The following is a 22,564-nucleotide window of genomic DNA, read 5'->3' as shown; positions in this document are numbered from 1 at the left end:
CCTCATATTAGGCTATCTCCATAGTAGCCCATTTATTTCCTGTTCTAAAGCTTGTCACACTTGTTATTTGCTCAATGCCTATCTCCTCTATAGACTCTAATTTCTATGAGAACTTGGACAATACCTCATTTACTACCATATATACAATGCCTGGTATATATTAGGAAAGAGATCAACAAATATTTCTTGACTATATATGAATTTTATAAGACCTGAAAACCTGTCCTATGTATAGGAGTTGAAGAAACTGAGGGATCAGCATGGGGCAGAGAAAGCGGACCTGTTCTGTATAGGACGCAAGGCCAGAAATAGGGAGAGAAAGTGATGGGGTGAAGCAGAGGATTGCAGTAACCTGGAGGGGATGCTGAGTGCTCTGGAGGCTGGAAGGATTTGGCTGCCTGAATGATATGCAGGTTTTAGTTTTAGATTTTGGGTAAATGAAAGAAATGTGAGCCTGGAGTACAAAGCAAACTCCAAGTCTTGTTTGATCTGCTTGGTAGATGCACATCTACTCCTGGTGGGAGAGACCTAGATCTTCTGGGTCATCTCACATTTGACACAAATTGTCATGAGACACTTGCCAGAAGCCCTACGGAAACTATTCTCTGGACCCAAGACAGAACTTAACCTGTTTCAGTGCTGGCTCTGCTGCTGCCTAGTGTAGGGCCCAGGACAAATCACTTCATCTTCCTGATTCTAATGTCTTCATTTGTAAAATGGGGATAATAAAACTTGCACAACAGAGTTGTTGTGAGGATTAAATCAGGTAATTACATGTGAGAGCATCTAGCCTAAGGCGTGGAAAACAGCCATTGGTAAATGTAGGATGACTGACTGACTGACTGACTGAAGGAATGAACAAACAAGCTTTGACTGAATTGAAGCCAGCAGGGAAAAGAAGTCCAGCCACTAACAAACCTAAATCCTTTGCTAAGGCAGAACCCCTGTCAGTTGAAGTCACTGCCTGCATACTTTAGGTCAATATCCCACCTCTGTGTGTAAGAAGGGGTCAGGATGAGCTCAGAAGCTCTGCTGATGACCTGTACCAAAAATCCTTCTGCTAAGTACACTCAGAGCTGGAGGCAGAAGGAAGGTTTGGAGCCAGACAGAGATAGAGACCTGTACTGATGTCACTGATTAACATCAGGTCATATCATCTGTATGTCCTTGAGCAAGTCACTCTGAGTCATCTTTTTTATCTGTGAAGGGGGAAAACCATGCCTATTTAGATAAATGCTGTGGGGGATTAAATTATAATGTATATATTAATATAAAGGGGCATGTGATGCCCCTACTCCTCTGCCCAGGTTTTCATGAAAGATTTTGGCTGACCTTTAAAGTAGATGCCTTAAGCAAGAAAAAAAGATCAAGGCTACAGTTCTAGGATTACGTATGTAATTTAGACACATGGAGGAGTGTAGAAACAGAAACGAGCTTTGGCTTGAGATAAAAGAACAGAATGGATACAAGATAAGCAGCCCAAAATATTGCAGTGCCTGAGTCCTGCCAGTAGACAAGAGATAACAAGGAATGACCAGGGCAAGGCTGAGCAACGGGGGAGCAGGAGCTAGAGCAAAGAAGGATCGGCTGCAAGAGAGCCCTGGTCATGCCAGCTGGGTGCTATGTTGTTCCTATCAGTCATAAGCCAAAATAGGAGGTCATGAACCAGGGTTCTAAGAAACTTGGTTCTGAGGTTTCCAGATTCCTCAGCATATGAGACTGATCCTATTAAAGGAGAAGGCACTGCCTGTATGTGGAAACGGTTAAGTAAATATCAGCAATCCCTTTCCAATTCTGTCTTTTTTAAAAATTTATTTTTACTGATTTTTAGTGAGAGAGGAAGGAGGGGGAGAGAGAAAGAGAAATATCACTGTGAGAGTAGAACACAGATCGGCTGCCTCCTGCATGCCCCCTACTGGTGCTGGATCAAGTCCACAACCCAGGCATGCACCGTGACCGGGGAATCGAACCAGCAACCTTTTGGTGTATGGGATAATGCCCAACCAACTGAGCCACATGGGACAGGGTCCAATTTTGAAGAGGTTTGTAAAGCAGGTCCTTCAATGGCATTGGAGAAACAACCCTTGGCACCCTGCTCAAGAGCTGCCCACCTTGCTTCAAAGCCACTGCTTTGCACCCTTCTCATTTGTGTCAATATTGCCCAAGGACAACCTGTGTTGTATGGTTGCTTTAAGGTTTGGAGGGTTGTAAGAAAGCCATGATCCCTCTCCTTGCCCACAGGTGGTCTGGAACATCTAAGACATCTGTGTGCTCACCTCTCCAGCACTGTGGGAAAAGCACAGATGGCTCTGAGAAGCAGCTTCCCTGAGGCCAAGTTGTTGCCTATCTCAAGTGTTGACTATCTGGTGCTGGATCTCCATGGCCTGGGGAGAAAACCCTGAGGACCAACACCAATGCTCACATAGGCTCCTTGAGACAGGAATTGTGTCAGTGTTGGTCACTACTGTACCTCAATGAAGAAACACAGTAGGTACTCAATAATGACTGGCTGAATAAAAAAATAATCTCTTCTCTTCCCCTCCCTTACTATAGGCTGTGAGTAGTTACTGTGATGGGAAGGGCTCCTAACTTTTTGTGAATGCTCACTCCTGTGATGTTGATGAGAGAGCACCTTGAGGTCAGGGGGTAGCTAATATTCTGAATCAGAATTGTCTTCACCACGTTACCCCAGGAATACAGGCAGGCCTCAGCTGCTGGGAAAGGAGGGGCCCTGATTACACTCTAAAATCTGGCAAAAGCTGATGAGGCTTTCACACAAGGAATGTGGATGACAGGGAGTTTAAGTCAGAGGTTGCAAACTGGTGGTCCTTAGACCAAATCTCACAGGGTTTAACATTTTAAAAATTTAGTTGCATATTTTAAAAAAAGAGAGAATTCTTATTCAAATCTGGCTTCTAGATTCTTTTGAAAAACTGAAAGATACAGTAATAAATGGCGTGGCTAGGAGAGGCATGCACTCCTCAGCTAACCATATCCCCTCCAGGCTCTTTCCCTGGCTTCTGCAGGCATTTGAGTTTGCCATGTGTGCCCTAAGAGACCTAAGGAGGAAGAGCATAGCCTTGGTGGTCCAGCCCTCATTCAGCTATGGGGGTGAGCTGGGCCTCCTTTGGCCTCCTTACCTGATGAGTCGGTGACAGCAGGGTCTGCCAGCCGCCCATAGTGTGCCATGAGTTTGAGCTTGGTCTCCTGTTTTCTGTGTTTCTTGCCCACATAATGTTGTTGAGCCATGACAGGGTCGTTGAAAGTTGCGTGACAGAGGCTGCAGAACTTGTCTGGGTCTATCATCTCTCTATTCTGGTGCAAGGCTAAGGTGGAGGCCACAAGGAAAGGGTTTGTAAGGCGTTTCGACAGAGCTGCAGTGAGAGAGTTAAAACAGAAACAATGAAAAAACCCAGAAGGTGCCAGGCTTTTGAGTATGCTGAATGCAAATGAAGGCTGGTCACTAATCACACTTACACATGTGGACTTGCTGGTGTGAATCACACAGTGATAGCCTTCTGTGATTAAGAAAACTGCAAAGATTTGGGGGAGCTACTCTGTTCAACAGCTTTAACTATTTTAGGCACATGAATCCTGATTTTCTCACCTTCTGAGGAGGTTCTGTACTTCTATCAAGTTGTCAAATGACAATAGACTACAGACGTACATGTTTGCAGTCTTTTTATTCTTCTGAATTTCCCAGAACTTCACAGTAAGTGGTATAAAAAGTCTGGGTGTTTTATTCCCACCCTTACAGTACCCCAGTTACAGAGCTGGGAGGCAAGGTCCTGAAGTAGAAATTGAGGGTCTGAGGGCCTGCAGGGTCATTTAGAAAAGGCAACTATACTGGGAGGCCTTTTGGCAACATTGCCTTCTCGGCTGAGGTGGGGAGAGAAGAGGATGACATTGACATTTAGGTATGTGCTTTGTACATATATTTTTTCCTTTGGTCCTCAGAACTGCTCCATGAGTTATGTATCATTTTGCTACATTATAGAGAAAAACCAAGGCTCAGAGGTGAAACGACTTGCCCAAGACCACCCAGTGAGTAGAACCTAGGTCTGTGTGATCCTAAAGACCATGCCCTCTTTGCTTTACCAGGCTTCCAGACTGTGGCAAGGGGGCCTAAAGGCAAGAGTTCATGCTTTCACTTTCAAAAAATCCCTAGCTTTGGGTAAGTCTCCTGTGGATCAACAGATGTCCTAAAGCTGACTGTGGGCCGCGCTGCTGCTTTATGAAGTAGATGTCATGACACACTAATGAGGCCATATGGCTGGAATGGTGTGGATCTAGTAACCACGGCTTTAAAAATGTCGCCTAGAAGCCCCACCAGTGGTGGAGGAGGGGTGGGGCTCAGCAGCACTAACAGGTGCCGAGGTGCTCTTTCATCTTGGTACCATGTCAATGAGGGAAGTTTTGAGGATTTTTAGCAAGCCAGAAGAAACTTGCTGGGTTTTCCCATAGTGATTTTCCAATATAGGGAGTCTCAATTTCTCTGGCCATTGATTTTCCCTGGTCACTGTTTCAGCAAGTCACTTGGAAAGTAATATACATGTTGCAGAATATTTAATAATATAAGAAAATATTCAGCATGTGGTGTTGAGTTAAAAAGAAAAGGTTATACAGATATCTGTTTCCTATGTCAATTCTGTAAAACAACTACAGAAAACATACTGATGTTTTACAAAAGCAGAGATAGAGTAAAAGGATGCTTTTCAGTATTTTCCAACTTTTCTATAATAAATGTAGACTTTTGACATCAGAAAAGATAATGGTTAATATAAAGGTCATTCTTTAAAGTTAAAGGAACCACTTAATGGACATCCAATAAAAATGAGAGCTATGGAAGTCTTCTCTCAGGAAACAACTTGAAATATGGAAGGAGTATTCTATATGGATATTTGTTACAGAGTTATTTATAAATACCAAAAAGGGGAGAGGGGAAGATATTAGAGGAATGGTTAAATGTGATATGATGAGATATTTTATAGTCATTAAAAATGTTTATGAAAAGTTTTTAATAACATGAGGAAATACCAATGTTATATTAAAATGAAAAGAATATGAAAGAAAACTGCATACACAATATACTATTGTGAAAAGATACATACACAGTTTATAAGTGTGTACTGGTATTTTGAAATGTCACCAACATAACAGTGTTTTTCTCTTGGTAGTAGAATTTGGGTGAAATTTTACTTTCCTCTTTGTACCTACTGTATTGTTTAAACTAGAATTAGTCATAATGAGTATGCACTGCTTTTATAAAAACAAGATTATTTAAAGTATTCTATGTTTATATGTACATATACATGGATTCAATCTAGATATACATAAAACAGATATACACACAGATATACACACATACACATAGCAAAAGATTATAGGAGAAACAGTACTACAAAATGTTAACAATGGTTATCTCTGAATGGTAAAATTATGGGCACTCTTCTTTCCACTTATCTATATTTTCTACAACATGTTTGTATTACTTTTACATTAAAAATGTTTAATTTCAGAAATATAGTTAAACTCATGAAATAATAGGAAAATGTGCTTAAACTACAAATTAAAAGTAAAAGCAGGAAACATGCACAACGATTACAACTATATAAAAACATATGCATGTGGCAAAGGCCAAAAGTGGGCATGGAAAATAACTTCTTGAATACGGAATCTTTGGGACAAGGCATATTCCAGGGAATTTTCCCATTTATGGTGAGATAAATCCACGTAAAGATAAGCGAGTGACCGTATAACGTTGTGTTCTTAAGCTGGTTTCTCTTAGCCTAATGTTTAATCTTTTTGGTACCATTCATGGTACCAAACACTGACTTTAACAAAAGCAATTAGTAGTAGAAGTAGGCTCCAGGTGGTGGATGCCTGCCCAACTACTGCATTTAATGGGGGGAATTCCACTCACTGCCTATCTTAATGATGGTGATAATACTAACAATAGCAGCTGTCATTTACTGGGCATCTATTATGTCCTAGGTTCCTTATATATATTATTTCATTCTCACAACCTATGAAGTAGAAAGCATTATCAACATTTTACAGGTGAGGAAACTCAGGCATGAAGAAGTCAAGTTATATGGATGGTAAATAGCAGCCCTGGGATTTAAACCTGGGAGCCTGTGAGTTCAAAGTCCATATTCTGCTGTTTCATAGCATGAATAACTAGATTTGGGTGTGATAAAAGGGTATAAGTGATTTTTATACTCTATCTTCAAAGCCTTCCAAAACATTGCTGTCTTGTTTTTATAAAACAATAATATAAAAAAGGATAACAAGTATTATAGATAATATAATCTACTCCTTGGTCCAAAATGAAGAGAGAAGCAAAAATTACCAAGAAAAAATTAAGATCAAAGAACTTTCACTCTTGACTAACTGCAGTTAGGAGAGGTTAAAAAATCCCAGAAAATCAGGAGTTAATGAGATGAAATCAAGGGTCCCAGTGGTGACAAGATAAAGGGGTTTTTTTTAGAAGTCACTACACTGGGAATAAATTCATAGCAGTTGCAAACACAGCTTGCTGGGCTATAGTGGCAGCACTGAAGTATTCAGCTTTGAAAGGCAAGTCCCTGTCTTGAGAAGAGGCACCTTTGAGGATTAAAGTGAGCAGGGCATAACCTGAGCACACAAAAAAGACAACGTTTTAGCTTTTAACTTGGAACACATGATAATAAGGCCAGGTGGATGCTTGGGAGGGAAAAATCTAAGTGGGAGAGGTAGGAAGTAGAATGCTCTCATGGTGTAAACGGCCTGCAGGACTTTGGCACTCCCAAGTTACATTATTAATCAGAACAAAAGCTCATGGCTAAGAAGTTTCTACAGAGAAAAACTGATGTAATCAAAGAAAGGGAGGTTAGGTGAGCACAACCTCTGAGGCTGCATATCAATGAAGCGGTGTCTACTTTAATATTTTTAAGGGCTCCCAAAAGTAGTTCAACTTCTTCAAGTCTGTGGCCCCAGTGAGCATTTCTGGGAGCACCTGGCATTGGCGCCCTGAGGATAGGGGGGGTCCCGATATAGCACTACTCAGGAAAACCAGTACCTTCCACCTTAGTGGATTGCTGCTTCAGCTTTAAGTTCTTTGCGTGGGTCTTCCCCAGGTAGTGCGACTGGGCCACGACAGGGGAGGAAAAGGTCATGTTACAGATGGGGCAGCACTGGTTCTTGTCTTTGCTTCTGCTGCTCTTCTGGTTGGGAGAAAGAACACAGGTCTGATCACGCCACTGCCCAGCCAGAAAATCTTAAATGGTTCCCCATTGCCCATAGGAGAATGGGCATTCAAGGCCCCCTTCACAAGCTACCCCAACCTACCTTTCTGGATTCTTCTCCAGCTAACTCATCCCAGGCCCTACTCACCATTTCCCACTTTATGCTCTGTTGCTTTCTTGCTTTTTGCTTGGGCCATTCTTGCTACCTAGAATGATCTTCCCTTCTCTCATGCCTGGCATCTGTCTGCTTAGCCTTCAAGGCCCAGATTAAATATCACCTCTTCTGGGAGATTTTTACTCAAGAAAATCATTCAATAAACAATTATCAAGCCACTTTGTGTATTTCAGGAAGAATTAATTTTGTTCCTCTTCTGTACTCCCAGAATGCATGAAACAGACCTCTCTAGCTTACTACTTGCAACCCTAAACTGACAGCATAATAGCTTGGGAGGCTTTTCTGTGAACTAAAGCTCAACATTTGGGCACGGACTGTTTGACTCATCTTTGTTTCCCATCCTTAGCACCCTGCTGGAGTCTGGCACACAGCAGAGGCTCAGGGTTTGTCGAACAAGTAGATCGTTGTTTTTTATAAATTTTTTTTTATTGATTTGAGATAGAAAGGGAGAGAGAGGAACATCGATTTGCTGTTCCACTTATTCATGCATTCATTGGTTGATTTGTGTATGTGCCCTGATGGGACTGAACCCACAACATTGGTGTATCAGGATGATGCACTAAACAACCGAGCTACCTGGCCAGGGCAAAAGAGTATTTTAAACCTTGGCACTGCAGACATTTTGGGCTGCATAATCCTTTACTGAGGGTGGAGTGGGGAGGAGCTTATGATCTTATTTGAACTACTGGGACACCCCAAGTTGAAGGAACCGGAATACAAAGAGGTGAAGTGACCTGCTCAGGGTCACAGAGTTCACCCTTTCTTTTTTCTTTTCTTTTCAAATATTTTTTATTGACTTTTAGAGAGAGAGGGAGAGAAAGAGAAACATCAGTGTGAGGGGGAACATCGATAGGCTGCCTCCTGCACACCCTCTGTGGGGATTGAGCCCTCAATCCAGGCATGTGCTCAAACCAGAAACTTCAGTGTACTGGATGATGCCCAACCTACTGAGCCACACGGGCCAGGGCTTTTTTAAATTGCATTTATTGGGGTGACATTGGTTAGATCTTGACTTTCTGAATTCTAAATCATAAGAAGGGCAACTAGGGGATCAGTCCAGTGAATTGGAGAAGGGATGAGCATGGCCCTTCCAAATCCATGGTCACAGTAACAGGAGGCATAGTTTGTATACTCATGAGTATCCGCTAGGAATTGAAATTTTACCTCATGATACCCTTAAGAGGTAGGAATTATTACCTCCATTCTATGGGTGAAGTACACAGATGTTAAGTGATTTACTCAAAGTCATCCAACCAGTAAGTTGTAGAGTTAGTACTGGCCTCTAGTCTGCTGACTTCTTATCCTATGATGTTTGCACAGTCTCCTATGGAACAAAAATTATGGTACCCTTGAGGGATGGGGGTTGTTTCAGCATAATTCCCACAGTATTTCTAAGCCAAAAACAAATGTGTTTACATCTCTATCAGAGTAGGCATCTGGAAAGGTGTTCCTCCCATTTGTTTATTCAAAACATTCAAGTGCTGAACTCAGCTCTTTTTCCTGATCTCAAGAAAGCAAACAGCCTAGCTTCCTTCCATTTTGTTTCCTTGAGTAGTGAAGGGGCAGCTTCTTGTTCTACTCCATCAAACCACTGAGTGGTAATGCATAGCAATGGCTCCATTTACTGAGCTCCTACTATGTGCCAGGCTCTGTGCTTTTTCTTTCCCTCATTTTAGTTTGGAAAATCCTAAAATGTAGTTGATATTAGCAACCTCATTTTTATAGAGGAAGAAATCAGGGCTCAGAGAAGTAATAAGACTTGCCCAAGTCACATGACAGGGCTGGGATTTGAAGCCATGTCAGTCTGACTCAAAGCCCATCCTCTTTCACCACACCAACCTGCCTACTGGCTTCATCAGGAAGCGAGCAGTATCACCATGGCATCTGGATTACCTGATCTGAGTCTAGCTTCTTTGTTTCCCCCTTTAATGTCTCCATTCCATGGATCGCTAGGTATCTCTTCACTTTGTTGGCATGTTTTTTGCTCTGCAAGAAGTCAGGAAAAAGATCAAAGATAGCCAAATGCCATTTCATATCTAAGGAACTCAAAAACATTAGATTTTCACTTGATTCATCCTCATAAAACTTTTGAGCAGGGAAGAAACCTAGTTTATTGAGTTCCTACTCAATTTACTTTACATGCCGTCAAATCTAACCTTCACAACAAGCTATGAGAAAATTATCATCATCTCTATCTTACAGATAAGGAAACAGAGGCTGAAGATGGTGAGGATTCTTGCCCAAGATGAGTAGCAGAGCTGTGACTCAAACTCTGGTCTATTTAAAGCCAAAGCGCAAAGTATCTACTATATAAGCTACAAGGGAAGATATAACTATAACGATCCTGATTTAGATGGGAGAAATGGGACTCGGAATAATTAAGTCAATCTTCAAGTTACAGTCAACATGCATGGAGGCAACATCTGGGTGGCTAAAAAGGAATTACATTTCACGGCGCAAGCTAGGAAGAAGTGGAGGCTTGGAACTGGGTCTGGAAAGTAAAGCAGTTCTAAAGGTACTATGGCATACCTGGTAGTGTGCCAGCTTCTGAGATTCCGAAATAAGCAAGGCGCAGCAAACCTTACATTGGGTGTTGGTGAAGAGACACTGGTTCTTCTGGATCATGTGCTCCACTACAAAGAGGAAAATAAAAAAAATCTTTGAGTTAAAAATCTGCTTCAGCAGCACTGTCTTTGAACCCTGCCTCAAATATGGGCACTGAGTAATGGAACGCCATACTGTTATATCTTGGCAAACCTCAGTCACTCTTTCATGACTCATGCTATGTTCTCACACCATCTATACTATTACTTACCTTATAATTTTATATAAGCCAATAATTTATTTATTAAATAGTTTAAAAAATTTTAAACTGAGCTATAATTGACATGTAACATTATATTAATTTCAGGTGTACAATATGACTTGATATTTGTATATATTGCAAAATGCTCACAGTAAGTCTAGTTAACATGTGTCAAGATGTTCACCAAGACAGAAGCAGAGTAGGTGAAAGTTATACTTATCTCCTGTCAGGACCAAACTGAAATTACAATTAAATTACAGAACAATCAACCTGAATAATCAACTGAAGACTAGCTGAACAGAAGTCTTATAACCAAGGATTTACAGAAGACACCACATCCAGACTAGCAGGAGGGCGGAAACGTGAAAAAGGCTGGCCCGCAACTACATGCAGTAGTTGAGAATCCGGAAGGAAGTCTCAGCTGCAAAGGTACCCCCTTAGAAGCGTGGTCTCAACTCTACAATGGGCTCCCCAGCCTGGAACACCAGAGCCAGGAAGAAGCCACCAGGGAGGGACAGGAATCTGCTAGAAACCCAGGTATCCTCTTATGGGTTAAGTGTACAAAGTCTCATTCATGGCCACACACCCTGGGCTCTGGCAGAGGGGGGGCAAATTGGAGTGGCCTGGAGTTGTGCCAGGAGAGACTGGGCTGTGTGGCTCTGGGGAGAGAGCTGAAGGGACAGCCAGCCACTGGGGTCCCTGTGCTGAGTACCTTTCCCTCACTGTCCACAGATGTCAAATTTCCTGGGTTGAACACTTTCCTCCATATGGCATCAGCCTGGAGGAATGCACTAGCCCCACCCTTCTGACTCCCCATCACCCCATTCTGCCAAGCTTACAAACTGCAGAGGAGTCATCTGCCTAGACCAGTGGTGTAGACTTTCTTGGAGGGCTCTTGAGGGTGAACTCAGGGGGTGTCAGAGATTGAGTTGTGTGATTCTGGGGTGGGAACCGTTCCGTCCTCCAGGCACCTGTTGTGTACGTACCACTCCCTCATGGGAGATCTACTAGCCCCACCCTCCTGACTTCTGGTGGGCCGGCCCTGAAGAGCTGGCACTCTGCAGAGGAGTCAGCTGGCTGTGGCCAGCCTGGGTCCTTCGTACAGACTCTCTTGGAAGGCCCTCAAGGAGGTCTGGACAGACTTGGGAAGACACTGAGTTCTGTGGATCTAGGGCAGGGAGTCACTTTTCCCTTGTACGCACCACTGGCAGTACTGTTTTTGTGCAGAGCCCTCCCTTCACATGGCCAAATCTTAGTGTTTGGGCCTGATAAACTCTGCTGGCCTCACCCTGATGATTCAGAGATCCTGCCCCACCACAAAGGTCTGAGGGCACCTGGTGGGTGGCAGCTGGCCTTGGTATACCCTGTGACTTTATTTTATTTTATTTATTTAAAAAAAAAAATCCTGTGACTTTTGTTGAGTGGCCTCAGACCCAGCATTGGTGCTGAGTGTGAATATGAATTAATCTGGTGAATACCACTTGCCCCTACCTGGTAACTTATTGAAAACCTACCTCACGCAACTCATGTACTGCCAGAGGCTCTTTCAGTGACTGGACTTAATAGGCAGCTGGCAGGTGGAGGCAGATCTTGGGGTGCCTTGGGCCTTTTGCTGACCTGCCCCTGGGCTCGGTGCTGGGGGAAGCTGCCCTTGGTGTGCAGCTTGGCCCCTCTCACGCACACCCAGGCCCAGCTGAGGCAGCATCAAACTGTGGATCACTTTTATAGTTCCAAACAAGTAGCCTAGGCTGGTCACAGACAGTGTCTGTCATTGACTTGCACTGGAGTCCCTTCCAAGATGCCAGTAGTGGGCTTCTGACCATTTTAGAGCAAGATCCAATTAGCTCCACAGGGGGGCAGGGCACACCCAAAAGGAGATCTTGGCAGGCACCAGACCCTGCTGGGGCTAATTCAGCTTTGTGGGGCGAGGCCCTGCATAGCAGCTTGTACACTATGGTGGGGTTTATCCTCACAAACAGCCAGCCTGAGGGTCAACCCCACCCGTGGACAGGTCAACCCCACCCATGTATAGGCCAACAGCAACCAAGACTCAAATACAACAGGAGGGCTCATGTAACCTACACAAGGGACATTCCTGGAGCACCTAGCTCAGGTGATCAGGGAAATTGCGCCACTGAACCCAAAAAGACACCTTATACATAAGCCACCGTAACAAGACTGGAAGGAATAGCAGATCTACATAATACACAGAAACAAATATCAAAAGGCAGCCAAAATGGGAGACAAAAAAATATGCCCCAAACAAAATAACAGGAGAAATCCCCAGAAAACTAACTAAATGAAATGGAGGCACACAATCTACCAGATACAGAGTTCAAAACAATGATTATAGGGATGCTCAAGGAACTTAGGGGAAGAAGGGATGAACTCAGTGAGAACTTAAACAAAGAGATAATAAGCATAAAAAGGAAATAGAAACCATAAAAAGAACCAGTCAGAAATGAAGAATATGACCGGCCGTCGTGGCTAAGTGGTTGAGCATTGACCTATGATCCAGGAGACTGAGGTTCAATTCCCGGTCAGGGTATGTGCCTGGGTTTTGGGCTCGATCCCTGGTGGAGGGTGCGCAAGAGGCAGCCAATCAATGACACACTGTCATGACTGATGTTTCTATCTCTCCCTCTCCCTTCCTCTCTCTGAAATCAATAAAGATATATTTTAAAAAAGAAGAAGAATGTAATATCTGAAATGAAGAATACACTAGAAGGAATCAACAGCAGGTTAGATGACGCAGAGTATCAAATCAGCAATTTGGAAGACAAGGTCACAGAAACCACCCAATCACAGCAGCAAAAAGAAAAAAGAATTTTTAAAAATGAGGATAGTTTAAGGGACCTCTGGGACAACATTATGCATAACAATATCTATGTTACAGGGGTACCAGAAGGAGAAGAAAGAGAGCAAGAGATTGAGAACCTATTTGAAGAAATAATGACTGAAAACCTCCTTAACCTGGTGAAGGGAAAAGATACACAAGTCCAGGAAGTACAGAGTCCCAAACAAGATGAACCCAAAGAGGTCCACATCAATACACATCATAATTAAAATGGGAAACGTTAAAGTCAAAAGAGAATATTTTTTTAAAGCTTAACTGATTGATTGATTGATTGATTTCAGGGAGAGAGGGAGAAAGAGACATCGACTTGTTGTTCCACTCATTTATGCATTCATTGGTTGATTCTTGTATGTGCCCTAACCAGGGATCAAACCTGCAACCTTGGTGTATTGGGATGACACTTAACCAACCGAGATACCTGGCCAGGGCACAATAGAGAACCTTGAAAGTAGCAAGAGAAAGACAGTTAGTTACCTATAAGGAAACTTCCATAAGACTGTCAACTGATTTCTCAACAGAAACATTTCAGGCCACAGGAACTGGTACAAAATATTCAAAATGATGAAAAGTAAGGACCTATCGCCAAGACTACTCTACCCAGCAAAGCTATTATTTAAAATTGAAAGAGAAATAAAGAGCTTTCCAGACATGAAAAAGCTAAAGGAGTTCATTACCACCAAACCAGTACTACAAGAAATGTTAAAGGGACTTCTTGAAGAAGAAAAAATAAAAGGAACATAGTTATAAAGAACAAACTGGTGCCTAGCAGCGTGGCTCAGCAACTGAGCATCAACCTATGATCCAGGAGACTGAGGTTTGATTCCTGGTCAGGGCACATGCCTGGGTTGTGGGCTTGATGCTCAGTAGAGGGTGTGCAGAAGGCAGCCAATCAATGACTCTCTTATGATTGATGTTTCTATCTCTCTCCATCTCCCTTCCTCTCTCTGAAATCAATAGACATGTTAGAAAAAAATAATAAACTGGCAGTACATATAGATCTATCAATAATCACTTCAAATGTAAATGAATTAAATGCTCCAATTACAAGACATAGGGCAGCTGAATGGAAAAGAAAGCAAGGCCCATAAATATGCTGTCTATAAGAGACACACATCAGAATGAAAGACACACATAGACTGAAAGTAAAGGGATGGAAAGACATATTTCATGCAAATGAAAAAAAGAAAAAGAAAGCTGTGACAAAGAAGGACATAACATAATGATAAAGGGATCAATCCAACAAGAGAATATAACCCTTGCAAACATTTACGCACCCAATATAGGAGCATCTAAATATATAAAGCAAATTTTGATGGACATAAAGGGAGAGATCAACAGTAATACAGTCATAGTAGGGGATTTTAACACCACACTGACATCAATGGATAGATATTCCAGACAGAAAATCAACAAGGAAACAGTGGCCTTAAATGACCTATTAGGCCAGAGGGATTTAATTGATCTTTTCAGAGCATTTCACCCCAAAGCAGCAGAATATACATTCTTTTCAAACGTACATGGAACATTTTCTAGGACACAAAACAAGTCTCAATAAATTTAAGAATCAAGCATCTTCTCTGATCACAACACTATGAAACTAGAAATAAATTAGAAAAAAACCAAAAAACACCACCCTTCAAAAACACACAAACACATGAAGGCTAAATAACATGTTACTAAACAATGAATGGATTAATAATGAGATCAATGAAGAAATCAAAATATACCTTGAAACAAATGATAATGAGAACACAACAACCCAAAACCTATTGGACACAGCTAAAGCAGTCCTAAAAGGGATATTCATAGCATTATAGGCCTACTTCAAGAAACAAGAAAAATCTCAAATAAACAATCTAATCGTACACCTAAAGGAACTAGAAAAAGAACAACAAAAAAAGGCCAAAGTGAGAAGAAGGAAGAAAATAAAGACCAGAGTGTAAATAAATGAAATAGAGTCTAAAAAACAATACAAAAGATCAATAAAACCAAGAGCTGGTTCTTGGAATAGATAAACAAGATTGATAAATCTTTATCCAGATTCATCAAGAAAAAAAGAGAAAGGACCCAAATAAATAAAATCAGAAATGAAAGAAAAGTAACAAATGACACCACAGAAATACAAAGGATTATAAGAAAATAGTACAAACATATATGCCAACAAATTGGGCAATTTGGAAGAAATGGATAAATTCCTAGAAACATACAATCTTCCAAAACTGAATCAGAGAATTTGAATAGACAGATTACAACTAGTGAAATTGAAGCAGTAATTAAAAAAACTCCCAATAAGCAAAAGCCTTGGACCAATGGCTTCACAGAAGAATTTTACCAAACATTCAAAGAAGAACTAAAATTTACCCTTCTCAAACTATTCCAAAAAAGTCAAGAGGAGGGAAGACTACCAAGCTCATTTTATGAGGCCAGCATTATCCTATTCCAAAACCAGATAAAGACACTACAAAAGAAGAAAATTATAGGCCAATATCCCTGATAAACATAATGCAAAAATCCTCAACAAAATATTAGCAAACTGAATCTGGCAATACATTAAGAAGATCATATACCATGATCAAGTGGGATTTATTCCTGGGATGCAAGGTTGGTACAATATCCACAAATTAATTGACATGATACACCACATAAACATATTGAAGGATAAAAAAATCATGTGATCATCAATAGATTCAGAAAAAGCGTTTGACAAAATCCAGCAACCATTTATGACAAAAACTCTCAGCAAAGTGGAAATAGAGAAAACATACCTCAACATAATGAAGGCCACATATGACAAAGCCACATCTAACATCATATTTAACAGGAAAAAACTAAAAGCATTTTCCTTAAGATCAGAAATAAGACAGGGATGTCTGCTTCCACCACTCTTATTCAACATAGTACTACAAGTTCTAGCCACAGCAATCAGACAGAAAGAAGAAATAAAAGGCATTCAAATGGAAAGGAAGTAAAATTGTCATTATTTGCAGATGACATGATAATGTATATAAAGAACCCTAAAGATTCCACCAGACCTGGCCGGGTAGCTAAGTTGGTTAGAGAGTCGTCCCCGTATGCCAAGGGTGTGGGTTCAATCCCTGGTCAGGGCACATACAAAAACCAACCAATTAATGCATAAATAAGTGGAACAACAAATTGATGTTTCTCTCTCTCTTTCTCTCCCTCTTCTCTAAAATCAATAAATAAATATTAAAAAAAAAAGACTCCACCAAAAAACTACTAGAACTGATAAATGAATTCAGTAAAGTAGCAGGATACAAAATAAATATTCAGAAATCAGCTGCATTTTTATATACAAATAATGACTTATCTGAAAGGGAAACCAAGAAAAAAAATTCCATTGACAATTGCATCAAAAAGTAAGGAGTGCTCGGGGGCAGGTCTGCAACCAGCAGCGTGGCCCAGCTGCCTGTCCCTGCTGTCCAACTTGCCCAAAGTTGGGGGTGTGATCCATGGGATGGTCCGATGTCCTTTTTTTTTTTTTTTAAATATATCTTTATTGATTTCAGAGAGAGGAAAGGAGAGGGAGAGAGAGAGAGAGAAACATCAATGATGAGAGAGTCATTGATCCGCTGCAGCCCGCAACCTGGGTATGTGCCGACTGGGAATCGAACCCCGATCGCCTGGATCCTAGGTCGATGCTCAACCACTGAGCCACGCCTGGCCAGGCCGACATTCTTTTTGACAGGTGGGGAGACTAAGGCAGAGAGGGGGACGTGTCCAAGATGCCATCTAAACCAGCAAAGAGTGGATGGGAGCCCAAGTCCTCTGAAAGGGAGAAAAAGTCATGTTGTTCCTAGAGTGCGTGGGTTTCTCGTCCTTACTTATAAAATGTATGCCCTGGTGGCTTGTTTTTCATATGGGTATTCCTGACCCCAAGAAGATCCAAAAGACTTGGGGGGTGCAGGGGCTTGACTTCTGAGTGTCCCACATGGCCCGGGGGCCCTGCTCCAACTCCAAGGTGAGGAGAGGTTTTATTTCCCACACAGCAGCGGGAGTGATCCTATGGCAAGTACTAGACCAGTCACTCTCCTGCTTAAACCTTGTCAACTAAGAATGTCCAAATCTGTGGAGAATTAAAAAAAAAATCAATTTGAGTCAAATAGAAGATATATGTGAAAGCAGGATTTCAACAAATAAATAAATTTTTTCAAGAAAATGACAGTTTGCAACTTCTTTTATGCATTTGGAATTAAGGAGAGAACCTAAGGAAGATTACATGAAAGTGGGAGAAAGCAAGGCACGGATAGGATTATAGGATAGTTAAGATTGTGTGCTCTCTTGAGGGTGATCTCGCTTTAGAGGGGGTCTGGTCTGAAAAGGGTGGTCACACATTAAAAGGAGGGGTCTGAAAAGAGGCATTTCAAAGGTGTGATAACTTAGATGCACAGAAACAATTAACAGGGTTTGCTTAAGGCAAAGATAAGACTTTTACTAAAGAAGTTATATGCCTGGTGCATGTTTATCCACCATAACCTGCCTAGCTGAGAATTTATGATCAAATCACCCTTTGGAGTTACTTCATAGAGCCTCTTTTTCGTCTACACCCTCCATGCTGACCCTGGACTTAGATTGAAATTGGCTCCCTACCACAGTCCTCCTGCACTGACTCCCTGGAACTGGTCTGGGGGCCTTTCCACCTTGTGCTCTAGCTGCAGGAACTTCCTGGTATGTGCCAAGAGCCTGACCTTGAACTCCTCAGTGGCTCATCCTTCCCACTCTGCTGAAGTCACCTCCTGCTAGAGGCTGAGTGGTTTATTTGCACAATGAAGTTTGAGAAGCACTGTAAAAATAAATACATAAAATATCTAGTAATAAATTTAAGCAATGAGGTAAAAATCCTATACTTGAAGAATTACAAGAAAAAAAAGAAGAAGAAAAAAAAGAAAAAAGAAAAATTACAAGATACTGAAGAAAGAAACTGAAGAACATACAAATAAATGGGAGCATTAACCATGCTCATGGATGGGAAGAAGTAACATCATTAAAATATCCATACTAGCCCTAGCCGGCTTGGGTCAGTGGTTAGAGTGTCAGCCTGCAGACTGAAGGGTCCTGGGTTCTATTTGGGCCAAGGGCATGTACCTTGGTTGCAGGCTCATCCCTGGCCCTGGTTGGGGCTCGTGTAGGACGCAACCAATCAATGTGTCTTGTCTCTCTCATATCAATGTTTCCCTCCCTCCCTCCCTCCCTCCCTCCCTCCCTCCCTCCCTCCCTCCCTCCCTCTTCCCCTTCCACTCTCTCTGGGAAGAAAAAAAAAAAAGCAATGGAAAAAAATATCCTCCGGTGAGGATTAAAAAAAAAAAATCCATACTACCCAAAGCAACCTACCTATAGATTCAACCCAATTCCTATTAAAATGCCAATGGTGTATTTCACAGAACTAGGACAAATAATCCAAAAATTTATATGGAACCATCAAAGATTCAGGATAGCCAGTGCAATCCAGAGAAAGAAGAAGATTGGAGGTATCATGTTACCTAACATTAAACTATACTACAAAGCTATAGTAATTAAAACAGCATGGTGCTGGCATAGAAACAGACCTAGATCAATGGAACAAAATAGTCCAGAAAGAAACCCACACCTATATGGTCAATTAATATTTGACAAAGGAGACAAGAACATAAAATGGGGTAAAGACAGTCTATTCAGCAAATGGTGTTGAGAAAATTGAGCAAATAAATGCAAAAAAAAAAAAAAGACTAGACCACCTACTTACACTATATACCAGAATAAACTCAAAATGGATTAAAGACTTCAATGTTAGACTTGAAACCATAAAACTCCTAAAAGAAAAAAAACATAGGCAGTAAAAACTCTGATGTTTCTTTTAGAAATAATTTTTTCCTGATACATCTCCTCAGGCAAGGGAAACAAAAGAAAAAGTAAACAAATGGGACTACGCCAAACTAAAAAGTTTTTGCACAGCAAAGAAAACCATCAACAAAATGAAAAGACAACCTATTGAATGAAAGAAGATATTCAATGATACATCTGAAAAGGGTTAATATGCAAAATTTATAAAGAATTCATACAACTTAACAGCAAAAACTGCCCCCCAAACAATCCAATTAAAATATCCAATTAAATAGACACTTCTCCAAAGTGGATATTCACATGGCCAACAGACATGTGAAAAGATGCTCAAAGTCACTAATCATCAGAGAAATGTAAATTAAAGTCACAACGAGATATCACCTCACACTTGTCAGAAGGCTATAATCAATAAATTAACAAACAACAAGTGTTAGTGAGGAGGTGGAGAAAAGGGAACCCTTTTGGTGGGAATGCAGATTGGTGCAGCCACTATGGAAAACAGTATAGAGGGTCCTCAAAAAATGGAACATCTTATGACCCAGTGATTCCACTTCTGGTTATATATCCAAGGAAACCAAAATCACTAATTTGAAAGAATATATGCACCCATATATTCATTGCAGCATTATTTCCAATAGCCAAGCTATGGAATCAACCCAAGTGCCCATCAATAGACAAGTGGACAAAAAAGTAGTGGTACATATATACAATGGAATATTACTTGGCCATAAAAAAGAATGAAATCTTACCCTTTGCAACAGCATTGATGGACCTAGAGGGTATTATGCTAAGTGAAATAAGTCAGTCAGAGAAAAGATAAATACCATATGACTTCACTTATATGTAGACTCTAAAGAAAATAAATAAACAAAACTGAAACAGACCCATAAACAGAGAGCAGACTGATGGTTGACAGAGGAGAAGGGGGTTGGGGACTGGGTGAAAAAGGTGAAGGGATTAAGAAGTACAGACTGGTAGTTACAGAATAGTCATGGGGATGTAAAGTACAGCATAGGGAATATAGTTAATAATATTGTAGTATCTACATATGGTGCCAGGTGGGTACTGGAAATATCAGGGGAAATAGTTTGGTATTGTCTAACCACTATGCAATTACAGAAGAGTCATGGGGATGTAAAGTACAGCACAGGGAATATAGTTAATAATATTGTAATAATTATGTCTGGTGTTAGGTGGGTACTGGAAATATCAGGGGGAATACTTTGGTATTGTCTAACCACTATGCAGTACATCTAAAACTAATACAAAATAATACTGAACGTAAACTGTAATTAAAAAAAATAAAATTAAAAATTAAAGGAGCACAGAGGAATTAACTGGAGTGATGGAAATATTATGGCTACCCAACTCTATACTTTTACTAAAGATCATTGAATTATACAGTTATAATGGGTGAATTTTATGGCATGTAAATTATAACTCAATGACAGTGCAAAAAGAAAAACAACAAACCAATGTGAGTAGAACTTGGTGTTATAGGTATCTACCTAAGCCTCATATAAATATTGCAGAAGTGAGGAGAGTAGGTAAATAAACTGGGCTGTAAGTGACACTGTACATTCATACACATATAAGGAGACAGTTCACTTTTCAGAGCCTAGCTGCTGTGTTCTATGTCCTCTGAGGACAAAGGTCACTTCCTCTTTTTGTGCAATCCCCCACTCTTAGGCATTTCTCTTCACTGTACCCACTACATTACAATAAAGCTGCTTTGGTGTCTGCTTCCTGGACCAAACTACAAGCTCCTTCAGGGTAAGAACAGTATTACCCTCATCTCTGATACCCAAACAGTCTTGGGAATAGAGCAGGTACCAGTGAATGTTTGTCAAATTAATGAAAGAAAAATTGGGAAGGAGGGGTGGCAAATTTGTACCAAACAAGTTTGAAAGTATGAAGGAGAGTGTGTGTGGGGGGGGTCCATAATAATTTAGGAATCAGACAAAACTAATTTTTAGACTGGATAAGTATATATATACACGAGGGTATAGGTCTGTGTACCACCCCAAACTGAAACATATAGAGTCCTTGGATATGGTCAAAAATTTGATTTTATCCCAGGACAATCAGTTCACAGATAACATTAAACTTTCCAAGATTAGTCTGCTCAACAAGCAAACATACCAAATCTGATTGCCCTGCAGATTACCTGACAGGATTAGCCCAGAGCCCAGATAGTTGGTGTACCTTTGGGTAGAGTTAAGCAGCTCTGCTAAGGACTGTGAAGAGGGCGACACAACCAGGTCAGGCCAGCTCTTTCCATCTCTATCTCCATCTTATCCACTGCCAGGTAAAATGCATAACAAGCTGGAAAGCTTGTTTCTCAGGCTCCTGGTCCCCAGCTCAGAAAAGGGTAGAGACCAGACAACTACAAACGGGTAAACCAAGGCTCCGTCACCAAGGCCAAGAGGAACATGGGGGTATGAAGAAGGCATTCTAGAGCCCTTGGAAGTGTGGGCATGAGAGAAAAGAGGCTAGAGACACTAGGGATAAGGGACCCTGAAGACTGGGACGATGGACAGTCAGGGAGAAATGGTGAGGGAGCTAGAAGTCTGACGGAGAAGGTTCTGTGGGTCTCCCGGAAGGCGTGGACAGGGATTACAGTCCACGAGCCAGGGAAGAGCTGCGCTCTGGGTGGTGAGGGAGGCGGGGCAGAAACACTCGGGCGGCCTGAGCGTGAGAAGGCCCTGGACCATTTGCACGCGTGAGCCTTGATTTTCAGGAGCCGGCTCAAGGTGCCCGGGCCCGAGGGGGTGCACGAGCCTGGGAGTCCCGGGGTGCGTCACGCAAGGGGGCGGGCCAGGAGCCAGGGGGTGTGACCGTAGAGCCGAGAGCCGGTCTGCACTCTGGCCCTGCGCTTCTGCCACTCCGCGCGAAATGAGCAGCGGGCAAGGGGCTCCCTTCCTCTGAGACCTCCCCTTCCCCCCAACTCACCTTCCTCCCTCCCCACGGGTTGGGCCCCGGACACTGCCTCCCACAGGCGACATGCCCTCTCTCGATCGAAGCGCAGCCCATCCGGTTCCCGGCCCTCCGGCTCCTCCAAGCTGTTGTACGGCCGGGCCCCTCTGCTGTCCGCGGCCTCCACCGTGCCGAGCGCGGGGTACTCCATCATCCCCGCAAGCCCAGAACGGCGGAGAGCCGCTCATGAACCTTGGTCTCGCGAGATGTGGCTGGGAGGGTGACTTTGCCGGGCTAACAAGTCTCGCGAGATTGGGAGCGGCAGACGGCGTTACGGTCCCCGCCCCGGCGGTTCTTTTGGCTGCGCAGGACCTCCGATCGGCTACAGTATTAGAAGTTGGTGGGCGGTTTCGCAGCAGCTCCCTCCCTTTCGGACGGGCTCGTGCAGTCCTCGGCGCAGGGGTCTCACTTTGCACACGGTCAGCCTTTGACACCTCTCGTTTCGCTCTCAAGAAGGCCCTGCTATGTGGGAATATTTTCCCCATTTCGCTGGTAGGGAAACAGGCCCAGAACCTAGAAGTGGTTTACTCGAGTTCACCGCAAGTAAGTTAGTGGTAGAGCGGAACTCCATCGCCAGGATTAGATAACATTTCAGTTCCAGCTACTAACCCCCAGCCCAGACCTCGCCTTGTACCCCTTTCCTATGCAACCGCCACCCCATAATTCTATCGGAGCCGCCATCCCTT

General features: G+C 42.2%; 1 protein-coding gene across 4 annotated transcripts in view; it reads right to left on the bottom strand.

Moving 5' to 3' along the window:
* The window catches only part of ZNF346 (zinc finger protein 346), a 32,529-nt gene extending 10,500 nt beyond the window's left edge, over positions 1 to 22,029 (bottom strand). For 3 of the 4 annotated variants that reach the window (XM_016203262.2, XM_016203264.2, XM_016203265.2), the window contains exons 1-5: positions 21,855 to 22,029; positions 9,931 to 10,034; positions 9,295 to 9,387; positions 7,061 to 7,205; positions 3,141 to 3,374 (exon numbers count right to left, since the gene is read on the bottom strand). In XM_016203262.2, coding sequence (XP_016058748.1) covers positions 3,141 to 3,374; positions 7,061 to 7,205; positions 9,295 to 9,387; positions 9,931 to 10,034; positions 21,855 to 22,029 — 751 coding nt within the window. The remainder of the gene's footprint in view (positions 1 to 3,140; positions 3,375 to 7,060; positions 7,206 to 9,294; positions 9,388 to 9,930; positions 10,035 to 21,854) is intronic. The other variant, XM_016203263.2, reaches the window with a different exon arrangement.
* Between the last annotated feature and the right edge of the window lie 535 nt (positions 22,030 to 22,564).

Source organism: Miniopterus natalensis, chromosome 4 (genome assembly GCF_054644295.1).
Source record: "Miniopterus natalensis isolate mMinNat1 chromosome 4, mMinNat1.hap1, whole genome shotgun sequence".
Lineage (NCBI taxonomy): Eukaryota > Metazoa > Chordata > Mammalia > Chiroptera > Miniopteridae > Miniopterus > Miniopterus natalensis.
This window is presented reverse-complemented; position numbering and strand designations above follow the sequence as displayed.